Consider the following 17,110-nt stretch of genomic DNA (forward strand, 5'->3'; position numbering starts at 1 on the left):
ATTCATAGTAAAGACTACTTATCCTTATGGGGCCGTGGAAGTTGTGAATCCTAAAAACGGTAATGTGTTTAAGGTAAATGGTCAAAGATTGAAACTGTTCATGGAAAAAGTAATCCCAAAAGAAGTGTCCATATCTCTGGAAGATACTGTGTACCAGGATTTATCTCCTAGTCTGATGGAGATCATTTTCCTAGCTTTCTTACGATTTAGGTTTTTTTTTTTTTTTTTTTTTTTGTAGAATAGGATGTTTTGTTTTGTAATTTTTAGTTGTTGAAACACCAATCTTTGAAGTTTGCTCCCGTATGTCGTCAGAGACTGAAACCATTTGTGGGTTATATATATATATAGAATAGGATGTTTTGTTTTGTAATTTTTAGTTGTTGAAACACCAATCTTTGAAGTTTGCTCCCGTATGTCATTAGAGACTGAAACCATTTGTGGAAAAAGTAACCCCAGAAGAAGTGTCCATATCTCTGGAAGATCCTATGTACCAAAATTTATCTCCTAGTCTGATGGAGATCCTTTCCCTTGCTTTCCTAGGATATAGTTTTTTTTTTTTTCAAAAAAAAAGAATAGGATGTTTTGTTTTGTAATATTTAGTTGCTAAAGTACCAATCTTTGAAGTTTGCTCCCATGTGTCATCCTTCAAGTACTTTTCCACCTACTCATCTTTTGTTGCTCTCATGTTGCTCTTATCGTATATATTTTATACATTGAGGACAATGTAGAATTTAGGTTGGGGTATGGGTTTCCATAGGGATTTAAGCCAAAAATTCTGAATTTTTAAAATTTTTGAGAGTCGATTTTTGTGATTTTAGATAGTTTTAGGAGATAAATTCAAGAGTTAGTATTGAATAATTTTTAAGCCTAAATTCTAGTTACTTAAAGGATTTTAAGCTTGAGTTCATTTTAATGATATTTCAGTTTTTCCCGACTGTATGCCTCACTTTTAACCCACCTTCCTTTATGTGTGTCTCAAACCTTACTTTCCCAAACTATTACCCTGCTGTACAAATGCGTTTTTACCGGATGAAACTACCCCTGTCTGGTGGTAGTGCCGCTAGACCAGTAGTAGTACCGCCACCCCCTGGAACATTCCGGCGGAAGTGCCACTAGATCAGCAATGGTGACGCCGCCCTCTGCCATGTCCGGCGGTGGTGCAGCCATTTTCATGAGGTATATGTTATATCCAAACCATCCATCTATTTGGTGAGCTTCTTGTAAGGCTCGAGCGAAAAAAAAAAAAAAAAGAAGACAGAAGTAAAGATCAAGTGGACCACTCTGCAGAAAGCAGTGGGGGATTGAACGTCTTACCATTGAAACTCTTTTGGGGTCACAGAAGTTTTGGATCAATATGATATTTGTTTTTCCTCTTCATCCAGGTCTTTTTGATCTTATGAACAGATTGGATAGAAAATAAACATTATGATGGGACCTACAAATGTTTTAACAGTGAAAATCATTATCCCCATTGCTATTTCTAGTGTGTTCCATTTGAGCTTTGGATATGATTCATTTTTTTGCTCATGCTCTAAAATGATCTCTACAAATGGATGAATGGTGTGGATATAATAAATAAGTCATTTCGGGTACATTTTGGGTAAGTGAAATTGGTCGCGAACTGAGTGACCGATCGGAGACGGCGGTGGCCCGTTTGGGCGTCGAGATACCGGTTTGTGGCGAAGTTAGGTTTTTCCTATTCCATTCTCCCCCCTCTTTCCAATTCTGACTCCCTTTTGTCTGTTCCATGGTCGAGGTGGACTAGAAAAAGGCCCGATAGGAAGCGGAGATGATCCGGACCGTCAGAACTTTAAACGGACGTATCTCGCAAACCGAAATGAGTTATCGGACGTACCATATATGATTTTGAGGTAGGATGAGCTACTTTATTGACCCAACCCCACTACGCCGGGTTGCGTACACTGAATTTGTGAGCTCTCGCCTGATTGCGGGCTGAAACACGTTTTAATTGCGAACTGAAATTGACCGTGAGGTGAGTGAAATTGATCGAGAAGTTAGGAAATTGACCGATACCTGAGTGAAATTCACCGATAACTGAGTGAAATTGACCGATACCTGAGTGAAATTAGCCACGAACTAACTAAAATTGACCGCGAACTGAGTGAAATTGATCTCAAAGTGAGTCAAATTGGCTGCGAACTGGGTGAAATTGACCGCGAAATGAGTCAAATTGACCGCGAACTGAGTGAAATTGGCCGCAAACTGAGTGAAGTTAACCACAAAGTGAGTAAAATTGATCGAGAAGTTAGGATATTGACCGATACCTTAGTGAAATTGGCCACGAAGTTAGTGAAATTGACCGCGAAGTGAGTCAAATTGACCGCGAAGTGAGTGAAATTGATCGCGAAGTGAGTCAAATTGGCTGCGAACTGAGTGAAATTGGCCGCGAACTGACTGAAATTGACGGCGAAGTGAGTAAAATTAACCACGAAGTGAGTAAAATTGACCGCGAAGTGAGTCAAACAGACTGCGAACTGAGTGAAATTGGCCACGAACTGAGTAAAATTGGCCGTAAAGTGAGTGAAATTGACCACGAAGTTAGGAAATTAACTGATACCTGAGTGAAATTCACCGATAACTGAGTGAAATTGACCGATACCTTAGTGAAATTGGCAGCGAACTGACTGAAATTGACCGCGAAGTGTGTGAAATTGACCGCGAAGTGAGTAAAATCGGCCGCGAAATGAGTGAAGTTCACCGCGAAGTGAGTGAAGTTTAACTCAGCATTTGCCTTTTCATACTAAGAAATCCACTAGTTCCTAATGGAAACACTTCCACTTGTTCCCGATAACTAGGTCATGGATATTACCACTAGACCATCGGCCTCATCTTTTCCACTAGCAACTTCCAAAAATATAACTAGGTCATGGAAGGGAGTGAAATTGATTGCAAAGTGAGTGAAGTTCACCGCGAAGTGAGTGAAGTTGACCACAAAGTGAAATTGACCAAGAAGTTGGGCAAATTGACCGAGAAGTTAGGCAAATTGATCGCGAGGTGAGTGAAGTTCACCGTGAAGTGACTGAAATTGACCGCGAAGTGAGTGAAGTTCACCGCGAAGTGACTGAAATTGACCGCCAGTGATTGAAATTGAACGAGAAGTTAGGCAAATTGACCGCGAAGTGAGTGAAATTGACCGCGAAGTGAGTGAAGTTCACCGTGAAGTCAGTGAAATTGATCGCGGAGTGAGAGAAATTAACCGCGAAGTGAGTGAAATTGACCTCGAAGTGAGAGAAATTGACCGCAAAGTGAGTGAAGTTCACTGCGAAGTGAGTGAAATTGACCGCAAAGTGAGTGAAGTTCACCGTGAAGTGACTGAAATTGACCGCGAAGTGAGTAAAATAGAACGAGAAGTTAGGCAAATTGACCACGAAGCGAGTGAAGCTCACCGCGAAGTCAATGAAATTGACCGCAAAGTGAGGGAAATTGACCGCAAAGTGAGTAAAGTTCAACACGAAGTGAGTGAAGTTCACCGCGAAGTGACTGAAATTGACGCGAAGTGAGTGAAATTGACCGCGAAGTGAGTGAAGTTCACCGCGAAGTGACTGAAATTGACCACAAAGTGAGTGAAATTGAACGAGTAGGCAAATTGACCGTGAAGTGAGTGAAATTGACCGCGAAGTGAGTGAAGTTCATCGTGAAGTCAATGAAATTGACTGCGAAGTGAGAGAAATTGACCGCGAAGTAAGAGAAATTGACCGCGAACTGAGTGAAATTGACCATAAAGTGAGTGAAATTGACCGCGAAGTGAGTGAAATTGACCGCGAAGTGAGTGAAGTTCTCTGCGAAGTGAGTGAAATTGACCGTGAAGTGATTGAAATTGACCAATACCAATTCACAAACAAATCACCATTCACAATGAAATCACAATTCACAAATAAATCAATTAACAATTCACAAACATGTCTTCATTCACCATGAATTTTATACAAGACATCATTCACAACAAATTACAACATTTCACAAAATTTCCCCATTCCTCTCATTCCTCTCAAAGAAGGGAGTGAATTTTTGCAAATCTGTTCCCAACAAAATTCGACCGCTGCACAAAATGTCAATATATTTCATGACAAATATGCCGCAATCATATCCATTCATCTGCTTCGGTAGGGAAATCTCTTCTCTAGCGGCTCAATCCTTCCCATCCAGCGCAGATGTATCTCCCGTAGCATGGAATATAATAAGCAATCCCTCCTTCACAGTATCAAACCACCACATTAGTGAGCATCTGCAGGACAGGTTTCGGACTCCAACATCAAATCCTTACGCGAAGACTTGCCAACTACAAGGATGGATTGAAAAATATATCAACAATAAAGTTCAATATTTAATGAAGCATAGTGTGAAAGTTGACTTCTTGTGGTGAAAAATCATAAAGTATAGTGTCAATTTCCCGAGTGGGGAGTCAATTTTGGCGAATTCCAAGTCAAAATGCCCGATTTATAAGTAAATTTCAACAAGTTTGCGGCCTGTTTCACTCAGTTCTCGGTCAATTTCCCGAGTTATATGTTGCATATTTGCTCGAGAACATCGTGAAATTAACCGCGAACTGAGTGAAATTGGCCACGAATTGAGTGAGATTTACCGCGAATTAACTGAAATCGACAGTGAACTGAGTGAAATTGACCCCGAACTGAGTGAAATTGACCACGAACTGAGTGAAATTGACCGACGACGAAGTGAAATTGACCGAGGACTAAGTGAAATTGATCGAGGATTAAGTGAAATTGACCATTAACTACTTGAAATTGACATCTTGAGGATTAAGTGAAATTGACCATTAACTACTTGAAATTGACATCTTGAACTGAGTTAAATTGACCGCGAACATCGTGAAATTGACCGAGGACTTAGTTAAATTGATCACGAACATCGTGAAATTGACCGTGAACTTAGTGAAATTGATCGAGAACTCGCATAAGTCAATGAAATTGACCAATAACTGAGTGAAATTTACCGTGAACTTAGTGAAATTGACCGATAACTGACTGAAATTGATTGCGAACTGAGTGAAATTGACCGATAAGTGAGTGAAATTGACCGAGAACTCGCTTAAGCAGTTATCGGTCAATTTCCACAAGTTCTCGATCAACACGATGTAAATTTCAAGTAGTTATCGGTCAATTTGACTTAGTCCTCGATCAATTTCACACAGTTCTCGATCAAGATGTCAATTTCACTTAGTACTCGGTCAATTTCACGATGTTCGTAGTCAATTTAACTCAATTCGTGGTCAATTTAACTCAATTTGCAGTCAATTTAACTTAGTTTGCGGTCAATTTAACTCAGTTCGCGGTCAATTTCAGTCAGTCCTCAGTCTATTTCACTCGGTCTTCGTTCAATTTCACTTTGGTGTTCGTTCTTTGATAAAAAAGCCTCAATGTGGGCCATTTGAGCATTGAATTTGCCTCGTTTTTCGGCTCATGCCATAAAATGTTTAAATAAAATAGTTGGACTATGGACGGTGCGGATATATTATATAAAATACGGTGGGTTCCACATAATGAAATCAAAACTTTGAAATATACCTGTCATTCGTAGCTTTTTCGATGGAGACATCATTTTCGTCCTATCTTGAGTTGGCAAAACTCAAAAATGACGTATGTGAAAGTGTATTCTCGACCAAAAGAGAAATAGAAAGAAATTAAAAGATTTCAGGATATAGGTTTTTCGTGGTAGAGTATTCTCGTACCAAGATGAGAAAAGAAAACAGGAATTTGGTGTTAGGGTGGACAATCACAAAGTGGATAGAAGAAATCAGAAAATGGGGGTTTTACTGCTAGGGTTAAACCATATGAAGGAGACAGAAGCTTTCAGAAATTGAGTTTTTGTTGTTGCAGGAGCATTTTCATCTGGTAAAAACGCATCCGTACAGTAGGGTAATAGTTTGGGAAAGTAAGGTTTAAGACCCACAGAAAGGATGGTGGGTTAAAAGTGAGGCATACAATTGGAAAAAACTCAATGATATTTAGTTGAAAAGTTTTGAACATTAATTGAATCATGAATATAGCATGTCATATTTAATTTACACATTAGAACTTAATTGGATACTAAATTGTTGAAGCAATGATTATTAAGAATACTAGGAACCAAGCCTGGGGAATTTGTCCATCATGTTCATTGAGAAAAGAAAAAAAAAATGAAAAAAAGTAATACCCAATTTTAAAAAATAGTTGTTGAAAAGGGCTACCAATTGAAATTGTCCATGAAAAGACTGCTTGATATAAAAATAAAAAAATTTAAAATTTTTTTATTTTTATTTTTTAAAAAAAGAAGAAGAAGAAGAAGAGGGTAATAGAGTGAAAGTTGTTGAAAAAAAGGAGCTGGAAGAGTGAAGTGTTGAACTATAAGACATGTTCTGATTTAGGCTTTGGTTGATTTGTTCATTTCTTCGATTGTCATTATAGACATGAAAGTGGAAAAACTGGATCCGTGGTGTAAGTCTGGACTACATAATACATTTATGAAACTCAATGTTAGGAATTATTCAATTATATGATCGTCACTTTGAGTTTAATTGGGATATCTATTAAAAGTATTGAAACTTAGGTGAATAATATATTTGATTGGTTCTCTCTGGATTGGTTTAGTTTGAAATTATTTGAGATTACAGGATTGGCTTCTTTTCAAAATCGTTTTTGAATGCAGAGTTTTTCGCATGTTTTGCTCAGGACTAGCAAAATGCTGGTTGGGAGGTGTCATAACATCTAAATATTGCACGTTTATCCTCTCAATTGCATTAGTTTCCATAGAGTCAAAGTACTTAGTTGATTAACTAATATATATTTTATACATGCGAGGTAATCCGGGAAACAAAGACAAAATCATATTTGAAAAGGATAATTAAAGCTCAGGAGATTAATCAAGAGAAGACATGGAGATTTGGAAGTCATTAATGAAAAATTCACATGGCAAATATCCAAGAAAACCAAGCACAAAAGATGAATGAATGACTAAAAAATCACACCATTTAATAACAAAAATAACAAATTGTCCAATCACACCTGAGGTTGGTTCAGTCCGACTGAATATGCACAGAACAATCCAACAAGAAACAGTGATTTTCAGAGTTAATTTAGCTCGACACTTAGGTCCGACTGAAACAAGCTTCGGTGCCACCAAAGGAGAGTTCCATGCGACCAAGGGGGACAAAGACTTCAGACCTATTTTGAAGAAATTTGGCTGCAACCGAAAGAGGGTTCAATGCGACCAAAGGTATATTCGGCTGCAATCGAAGGCTATCGTCAGTGTGACCGAAGCGTAATAAAACTGCAAAATTTGAAGTCAGATCCAAATCGGTGTGAACTTTTCCAATTTAAATGAGTATTCTAAGCCTTCCTAAGTACGAATTACGGCTTAAGATAGAGACCTACGAGTTGTGGAGCTTCTTCAAAATCATCCTCCCTTCTCAATCCTTCGGTTCTAGTTTGTTTTTCTAGTTTTTCTTTATGTTTTATTTAAGATGTTAGTCATGCTTGACTAATCTCTTAGCTAAGGCTAAGGGATGAACCTTTTAATGGATATTTGATAGTTAATTTGTTTCTTCAATGAAAGTTACAGTTTTTTTATGTTGAATTGTGATTGGATGTGATTGAATTCCTAAATTGGGGAAGGAATCAATCTGTAAACTATTGTTGCCCCTAGGTACATAAGATGCTTTCAATTCCTTACGATGTGATTACCAAGATCTTCATGAGAGATCAAGCCCATCATGATTCTAATCTATATTGGATGTTTTTTATTGATATTATTGTGTTATCTTCCAATTAGAATGGATTGGAATCCAGTTCTAGTTGAGTAATCAACTCAAGAGGACGAATTGAATTCAAAGTCTATTGATGGAGGATTCCTGGATCCATAGTCCTTTTTTATAATAGTTTTTACAACTCTTTTATTCCACTAGATTAAAAATCCAGACCAACCGTTTTCATAGAATTAGTTCTTAATATATTCTCACCAAATTCCCTGTGGATCAACCTCGGTCTTACCGAGTTATTACTACATTATAGCCTTATACTTGGGGTTGTCAGCCCTTGAGTTCGATCAATCATGCATGCCAACCTTGCCAACAATAGCCTTTATGCGAAGAGATGAGGACGCCTTGGTGAGAATTTCGGCACATAAATCTTCCAACTGAATAAAGGGTGTATGGAGAATCTTGGTTGCAGCCTTCTTTTTTACAGAGTGACAATCAACTTCTATATGTTTGGTCCAATCATGGAAGACCAGATTTGAAGCAATATGTATGGTGTCTTGGTTTTACAATATAGAGAATAGAATAAGATGTTTCCAAGCCCATATCCTAAGGAATTGACTTGATCAAAATAACTCGTATGCTACTTTAGCCATTGCTCGATACTCAACCTTGACGGAAGAATGAACTACAGCAAATTGTTTCTTATTTCTCCACATAACGAGATTACCTCCCACAAATGTACAATCTCCCGTGGTTGACCATTGATCAGAAGTGAATCTGACTCAATCAACATTGCAAAAGGCACTGATATTCAAATAACCATGATTGGAATAAAGAAAGCTTTTTCAAGGAGAAGCCTTCAAGTACCAAAGAATTTTGTAAAATGCCTTAAGATGGTGATGACAGGGATACTGAACGAATTGACTAACAATCTCTATTGCATAGGCGGTGTTAGGCTGGGTAATGGTGAGGTAGATAAGGGGACCAACAAGCCTTTAGTAAATTGTACATGCAAGGATTATCAATTTCTTTAGATTATCAATCATGCGGTTTATGATTGACTTAATCAGAGTATCAATAGGACATGCGCTAAGAATTCCTGACGTAGATAAGATCTACCCCATATATCCATTGAGATAAGAATATCCCTTTCTTTGAACTTATAACCTCAATTTTGAGAAAGTACTTGAGGCAAGGTGTTCCGAAGCGGTAACGCGGTGACCACCGTTACTAATATGCTGAATCGATATAATGGCCAATACGCGAACGCCCCTCAGTCGATGGATTTTTTTCTCTAAAAATCAAGAAAAATATCAAAAAATTCCAGAAATTTGTAAATATTCCAAATATGCATTCATTTATAATTCTGAACATGTTTACGATAGTGTAACAATCCAGTCTTTGGTGGGAATGCTATATTGGGTTGTTTGATAAATTTATGAACTTGACAACATGAAATTGATTGTGAACCTTTTATATTTAATTTTCTAATTATATAATATCAATGATAAATTTATTAGAATGAATGTAATGCTAAAACACCTCACATTTGTAGATTTTACTATTATTTATAGCATTGGTGTATTACATACCTTGCAACTCGCATATATTTTATTTTAACATACAAAGTCCAAAGATTATCCTATCATGTATTCCTATACCTAACAACTTAATATCATTTCCCCCAATAAATATTAAGAAAAAATTGAAATCAAATTCAAGTAAATAGTGTTACTGATTTGTGGTCGACCACTTAATGCCTCAAATTCATATAATGGATTGACACTTATCCCACTAATGGATAGGTGGGCATTTATTGGACTGTGAAGAATGAAAAAGGTCAAATGGTCCTATTTCAAAAAACAAGTGTTTGTAAATTACCAGTTAAAAATTATTCAAACAATTTAATTTTTGGATTATGACTTGCAAAAATTGTCCCATAATTTAATTGGTTAGTTTTGAGTTAATATATGCCTCAGTATGATTTTTTTAGGGCCCTGAGCATGGGGCCCACCTTGATGTATGTGTTAAATATCCATGCCATCTATCCGTTTTACCGACTCATTTTAGGGCATGGTCTAAAAAATGAGGTAGATCCAAATATCAAGTGGACCACTAGCGGGTGAGGCCCTGAATATGGGCCCACGTCGATGTGTTGTATATCCATGCCACCCATCTATTTTGCCAACTCATTTTAGCACATGGTTCCAAAAATGGGATAGATCCAAATCTCAGGTGGACTGCACAGTAGGGATTGAATTATTACCATTAAAAACTTCTTGGGACCCAAAATTTTTTTTTTTATCAAGCTGTTATTTGCGTTTTCTGTTCATCCAGGTCTATGTGACCTTATCAATAGGTTGGATGGCAAATAAACATTACAGTGGGCCATAGGAAGTTTTTAACGGTGGACATTCAAGTACCACTATTTCCTGTGGTGTGGTCCACCTAAAATTTGGATCTGCCTCATTTTTTGGACCATGCCCTAAACTAAGTTGGAAAAACGGATGGACAGCATGAATATACAACACATGCATCAGGGTGGCCCCAAGTTCAGGGAAACACCCATGAACGTGTAAGCGCATATCACCATACTCTGTTGGAGTTAAAAATAAGTTTTTTAAAAAACTTGGCTCAGAAAGAGCCATGTACGCACAAATAAAATAAAATAAAATAAAATAAAATAAAAAAGGAGAAGAAGAAGAAGAGAGAGAGGGAAGATCAGTGTAGCAACAGCAATAGCAAAAGAAGAAGAAGAAGGAGAGAGAGAGAGAGAGAGAGAGAGAGAGAACAAGCGCAACACATCAGCAGCAGAAGAAGAGAGGCAACCATGCCCTAACATTGCAGAAGAAGAAGAAGAAGAAGAAGACAAATATGTTGTTTTTTACTTCATTGTGAGGAAGGAGACGGGGATTATGTACTTTCTTGTGGATGGAAATGTGGTATATTTTTAACAAATTTAACATCCTTTGAGACATTGTTTCCTATTTACAAGAGAGTAACATTTGTAGCCCCTTAGAATTAGAATACCCTAGAAATATACATTTGATAGATTGGGATCCTAATTTTGTTTGGGATGGTCCAAGTATATGTACAAAACCAATACACCCAAAGACATTGGGACAGAGTAAATAATGGTACATCTGGTTTTAAAACTTTCAAGGAAGATTGCATCAAACAACTACAGTTGGAGCACGACTGATAACATAGGTGGCTAAAAGTATCGCCTTATCCCAATAAGATGTGTACAAAAATACCAATTAATAGAGATTGAGTCACCTCTAAGAGATATCTAGTTTTATGATCTGCAACACCATTTTTGTTGTGGTGTATAGCAGCAAGAGAACTGAAATTCTACTCCATGTTCTAAGAAATAGTTTGTAGATCATGGTGTAGATATTCACAAGCATTGTCATATTGAAAATAATATGGTATCATATTGGGTGAGAATTATTTTATGTAACATTTTTTTTTCATCACTACTTCCGTGCTTTTCAAGAGGTAAACCCAGAGTATAATCATTAATGAAGGACGAGACTTTTAAATCCAAATATCGAGGTAGTGAGCGCATCAGCCTAAACATCATCATCATCATCATCATCTAAGCCTTATCTCAGTTAATTGGGGTTAGGTACATGAATCCTTTTCCACCATTCCACTCTGTAGGGGCCATTACTTCAATTAGACCATAGGTCATCAAGTCTTTTCTTCATACCTCCACCCATTCCTTTTGGGCCTTCCCCTTGCTCTTATAAAGCCTTCAACTTGTACCAACTCACTCCCCGTGGGCACATTTCTTGGTCTCCATTGCATGTGACCAAATCATCTAAGTCTACTTGACCCCACCTTGTTACCTATTGGTGCTACTCCTAAACTCCCTCGAATGCATGCATTTCTAATTCCATCCTTCCTTGTCTTGCCACTCATCTATCTCAACATCCTCATTTCAGCTACACTCATCATATGGACATGTTGCTCCTTATCAGCCAAACATTTTGTCTCATAGAGCATGGATGGTCTTATAGCTATCCTATAAAATTTCCTTTCAATTAGAGTGGTACACAACAATCACGTAAAACTCTAGAGGCAAATCTCCATTTCTTCCACCCCACTTGAATTCTATGGTCAACATCCTCCTCAAGCTCTCAGATATTGAAAGTAGTCATTTTGGGAAACTTCTTGGTCAACAATCTTTACTAATTCCTTGTTCCCACTCCTATTGTTACTAAGTTGCACTCCATATACTGTTTTTAGTCCGCCTGATTTTAAATCCTATAGATTCTAAAGCTCCTCTCTGTAAATCTAGCTTTGTGTTTATGCTCTCCCTTGTCTTGTCAATCAAAACTATGTCATATGTAAACAACATACGCCATGGAATCTCTTCTCGCAAATGATTACATGAGCTCAAACATCACAGCAAACAAAACGAAAGGATGTAAACTGATGTAGGACCGATGCATGAACCCAAATATTATGTGAAATCAACCAACAAAATTAAATTAATTAATAAAAATCACATAACTTGCTACCATCATCACAAATATCAAAATTCCAAAAGCAGATCATGCATAATTCAAGCCTAGGTTACCAAGCATCATCCTACAAGACCATTAAATCAGGGAAACTAGGATCTAATGGATGTAGGGACATCCAAATAGGGTAAACCTATTTCTAAAAGGGAAGGTCTAACTACCTAGGGTGAAATTAGGGTTTAGGGGAATTGGGAAAAAAAAAAAACTTGGAATTAGGGATAATTGGATAAATTGGGTAAGGGTTTGAGGGGTTTAGGTACTAGGATAAGAGAATTAGGATTTTGGATGGAGTGAATGTAGGGATTTGGGCTCAATTAAAGGTTGTGAAGAGCTAGTATTTGGTAATTTGGAGATATAGGAAGATTTGGGATTTCTTGGTTTAGGGTTAGGGTTTAGATGTATAAGGGATGAAGATCGGGAGGATGTTGATGGCTTAAGATGAAGGAGAATGAAAACCGAAGAACGTGGACGAATACCTTGCCTGTTGTTGAAGAGATGAGAGTGTGGTGGATAGAAGGAAGCCTCGCACTTCCAAGTCTTCCATTGATGAAGATAAGCTTCGCATCGATCTTCCTTCCAATTCATATGGAAGTCACCCTCACATCACATGAATATAGAAGAAGAAAATAATGATCTTTCTCTTTTTTTCTCAAAACCAAAGTAATGAGAGGTCACACCTCTCTCTCTCTCTCTCTCTCTCTCTCTCTCTCTCTCTCTCTCTCTCTCTCTCTCTCTCTCTCTCTCTCCCCTTTAGCCTCAAGAACTTTTCAAAATTACAATTTAAACGTCTCATAAATTTTGACCAAAATAACCCTAGTCTAATAAAAAATCAAATAAAATCACTCATAAGGTTTCCAAAACATAAATCAATCATAAATTAAATCCTAAAAAATATTAATGTCCAATAATAATGAAAACGATCCGCGATCAATGGCCCGATCATGTGATCCATGCGATCCAACGGCCCGATCGTCACGTCCCTTGAATCCGACGGTCCAAATCACTCCCTAATGCAACTCATGTGCATCTTCCCAATGTGGGGTCTTCCAGATGCTCACACATGCACATGGGATCTTCAACATGATCATGGGTACTTGCCTATCCATAAAGAAATCGGTGCGGCCCACCTCCTCTGATACGTACGTAAAGGTGTATGTGAGGTGATGTCCTCACCATAAACTCTTCTTATTTGTGGTAAAAGTGAAGTTGTACAATGCTTCGATAATTGACATGTCTCAAAATTACTAAACCTTCTAAGAATGGGAAGAGAGGTTAAAGGCAAGTGTCCTAATTAAGTATGCCATATGGTTACTCGATCTTTATTCATAAATTCAAAAGCAGAAATGGTGCTGTGAGAGACTCAATACATAATAATATGCCCACTATTTCTCAATACATAATAATATGCCCATTATAGAGAAATAGTGTTCCACGCATTAATAATTGTATAAACTAACAATAAAAAAATCTTTAGTATATTTGTTTATCACCAATTTTCTTTTTTGAAATTTCTGACAATATTCAATTAGAATTTATCTACTATTATCATGTGATTCGAAAATTTTATAGGATTTTTTTTTTTTATAGGATGTTTAGATGAAAACATTTCCAAGTCAATTTGAGAAATTAGAGAAAATCAGAAAAAGGTAAATCGTACCATAAATTCATTCTTTAAGCTTTATTAATAATATAGTTTTCACAATTTTTTAAAGTTTTTTTTTTAACAAAAAATTATTAGCTGCTTAATAATATGATGTCTCTCTTTATCTCTCTCTTGAGAGAGCCTTTAAGATCCCATCTTAACATTTGGGATGAAAATGTGGTGATAGAGCATTGTCATGAAACTCGATGTGGCAAATAGAAAATTGGCCAAGTCGACTTAGGTGTGAAACTAATATAATTCTTCCTAAGTTCCTACAAATTCTGCTACGTTGCACTTTACCTGAAAGTTGATCAGGTCAAAAATATAATTAAACCATGAATCCATTTATATTTGGAAAAATTTGCAAAGACAAATCTTTAAAAAGAAAAATCCAATTGATGTAGTAAAATTTTGACGATGTGTTGCATGATTTAGACCAACAACATAGTAAAAAATCATGATCTTACAATGATGAGACTTGTGTTAACTAACTTTAGGCCATTGCCTTGTTTTTGCTCATTATCTTTTAGCCATCCATTTGGATGAGACTAATCAGATAACTTATCATCTTGGTTTTTGAGTGATATATCATCAATTTTCTCTTAACTTGTTCTTTTAAACTAGCTAGAGAAAGCATCAAATGCTAAACATTAATAACGGAATTAGTAATCAAGCACTCAGTTTCCATATGAGATGTGGATTGTTCATCTATTTTATATGTATAGCGTTCATTTTTTATTTATTTTTATTTTTATTTTTTTTAAGTTCAAACAGTGCTACTCTTGGGTTGGAGGTTTTGTGCATCAAATATTGACTGATTATTGGAGTGCTTCCAAACTGCTAATTTGTGATCTTCAATCGCCAGGTAACTGGCTAGGATCACCCGATCAGTGTGGTGTTTTGCATATGCCCATCCATGGTAGGGCCCTTTAGACGAAGGGTCTGAATATGCCCATCCATGATAGGTAGGGCCCCTTTAGATGAAGGGTCTCAATCTCATACGCATGTACAATGTGTACGGATATTGAAAGCTGACTATCTTAGATTATATTGATTGCACTGGATCCACTCATGTATCATTAACAAAATGGAAAACTAGCTAGAAATTTTTTTTATCCCCTCAACATCTCTATCCATTTCTCCTAATCTTCACAGATATCTTTTCTCGTTATCCTCTCCTTCTATATCTCAGACTTTTTTTTTCCTGTTTTTAGGTCAACAATTTTCATTGACTTTCTCCAATTCAGTTAATTTCTATTCCAACTTGGCCAAGTCAACTTGCCAAGGCTTCCCAGAAATAACCAAGTCATGGTGAGATATTGAGCAATGGGTGAAAATGCTAGCCATGAAGTGATAGTCAGACTCAGCAATATTAGTGTTGTTACTTGGGTTGAAATTGTTAGGATAATAGATGCTTTGACATCATCCTGAACCTTGCTCTTTTGGGCTTTTCACCTTAACTAGCTGTTGAAAATGAAGATTATGCCCAAAATGGAGAGGATATGAATACGACACAGTGGAAGATTGACAGTCTCCTAAAATGGTTAAAAGTTATTGTATCCTCGACTCTAATTTGAATGAAGGGCATGATATGCAAAGATGTATGCATAAGGGCAATGTAACCAACAGAAAAAGCAACTTCCACAGCTAAATCCAAGAAAGTTGAGAAACATTGAAATTTGAAGGCGTCGTGGTTGAAAGTAACTCAAAGCAACTCATCAAATATTTAACTTCTTCAATTCAATTACATTCGCAAAGAAAGGCCCACAATTATTCGATATAAGTATCAATACAAGGAAAGAACTAAACCAAACAATGGCAATCATATATTTTCAAGACACCCATGGAGTAAATGATATGTGGCTTGGAAGTTATATCTTCTCTACAAGAAAATGTGAAGTGATGTACCACACATGCCAAGGTCACCGCAGTAGCAAACAATGATCCTGAAAAGCCATCTTGGAATCCAATAGCTATTGCAAGAGCTGTGACTGTGGCAGAATGAGAGGACGGCATCCCGCCTGATGCAATGAGTAGCTTAGCATCCCAACGTCTTTCCTTATACCTGCAAATCTAAAGTATTATGACTATTAGAGAAATCACTTACAAAATCAATGGATCTAAAAAGATAACTTAGGGGACAACAGTTAGAGCATTTCTGTAGTGCCTGTTGAAAGCTAAAATTACACATCAATAGCATTGACAATACAAACTCAACCTATTATTGTGTAATGTGTTCTGTTTATTATTGTTAGAATGATCACATATGTGACGTGATCACACATGTGATGTGATCACATGTGTGAGCATCTTGATTGGGTTCGATCTTTATGTATTGGGGGCATGTGTAGATGAGTCTTTGGCTCTTTGGTAATAGTTTTTAACTATTGAGGGTATTCTTGTAATTTCACATTTTAAGTGAAAGCCCTAATATAGTAAAACAAGTGGTGGGACGTGTAGGGCTGCTAGAGCATCCCATTCTCTCTCTCATGTTTTTCTCCTTCTTCTTTTCTCCTCTTTTTTCTTTCTTTCTTTTTCTCCAAAATCAGCATGGTATCAAAGCTATGTTGATCCATTTTTCTTCTTGATCTCTCAATTCTTCATCTTACTCCTTTTTTTTCATTCCTTTTGGTGGGAAACCCTAAAGTGTTTGGGTCTAACCCAACCTAATCTCTTCTGGTTGTTGTACCCCCACGTGATGTGTGGTGAAATTGTGTTTAACAAAGTTGTGTAAGGCCTGCTTTTGCATTCTACCCACGTGATGGGACAAAGTGGGCCATCTTTCATCCCATATGCAATCCACATTAAGTTTTAAAGTATGGAATCAGATTTAAAGGCTGAAAATTCAGAAGTTTCATGAAGCCCCTTTATTGTGTTGATTGAGACAAGTTGAAGCTTGGAAGCAGGTATTGATTTAGTAGGCCAGTTTGTTGAAGAATTTGTGTTCAAGAAAATTTATTTGTTATTATTCAGATGGATTCTAAAAATGATTCCAAGAGCAGTATTTTATCCTTATCAGATTTGGTGCCACTCCAAATAACATCAACAAAATTGAATGGCACGAATTATCTATACAATGGGCCACATCTGTATTAGTTTTTCCATCTGGAATGAGAAAAGTTAAATATTTGGCATTGCCTAAACCTAATATCATTGCGCTAGACTATGATGATTGGGTGGCAAGAGATACCCAAATTAGGGCATTGTTGTGGAATAGCATGG

At 36.9% G+C, this 17,110-nt stretch overlaps 1 protein-coding gene across 2 annotated transcripts in view; it reads right to left on the minus strand.

Moving 5' to 3' along the window:
• Nucleotides 1-17,110, minus strand: part of LOC131239961 (uncharacterized) — an 84,573-nt gene that overhangs the window by 52,965 nt on the left and 14,498 nt on the right. The window contains exon 2 of one of the 2 annotated variants that reach the window (XM_058237929.1): nucleotides 15,797-15,953. In XM_058237929.1, the coding sequence (XP_058093912.1) occupies nucleotides 15,797-15,953 (157 nt within the window). Of the gene's footprint in view, nucleotides 1-15,796; nucleotides 15,962-17,110 lie in introns of both variants that reach the window. The other variant, XM_058237930.1, reaches the window with a different exon arrangement.

Source organism: Magnolia sinica, chromosome 3, assembly GCF_029962835.1.
Source record: "Magnolia sinica isolate HGM2019 chromosome 3, MsV1, whole genome shotgun sequence".
NCBI lineage: Eukaryota > Viridiplantae > Streptophyta > Magnoliopsida > Magnoliales > Magnoliaceae > Magnolia > Magnolia sinica.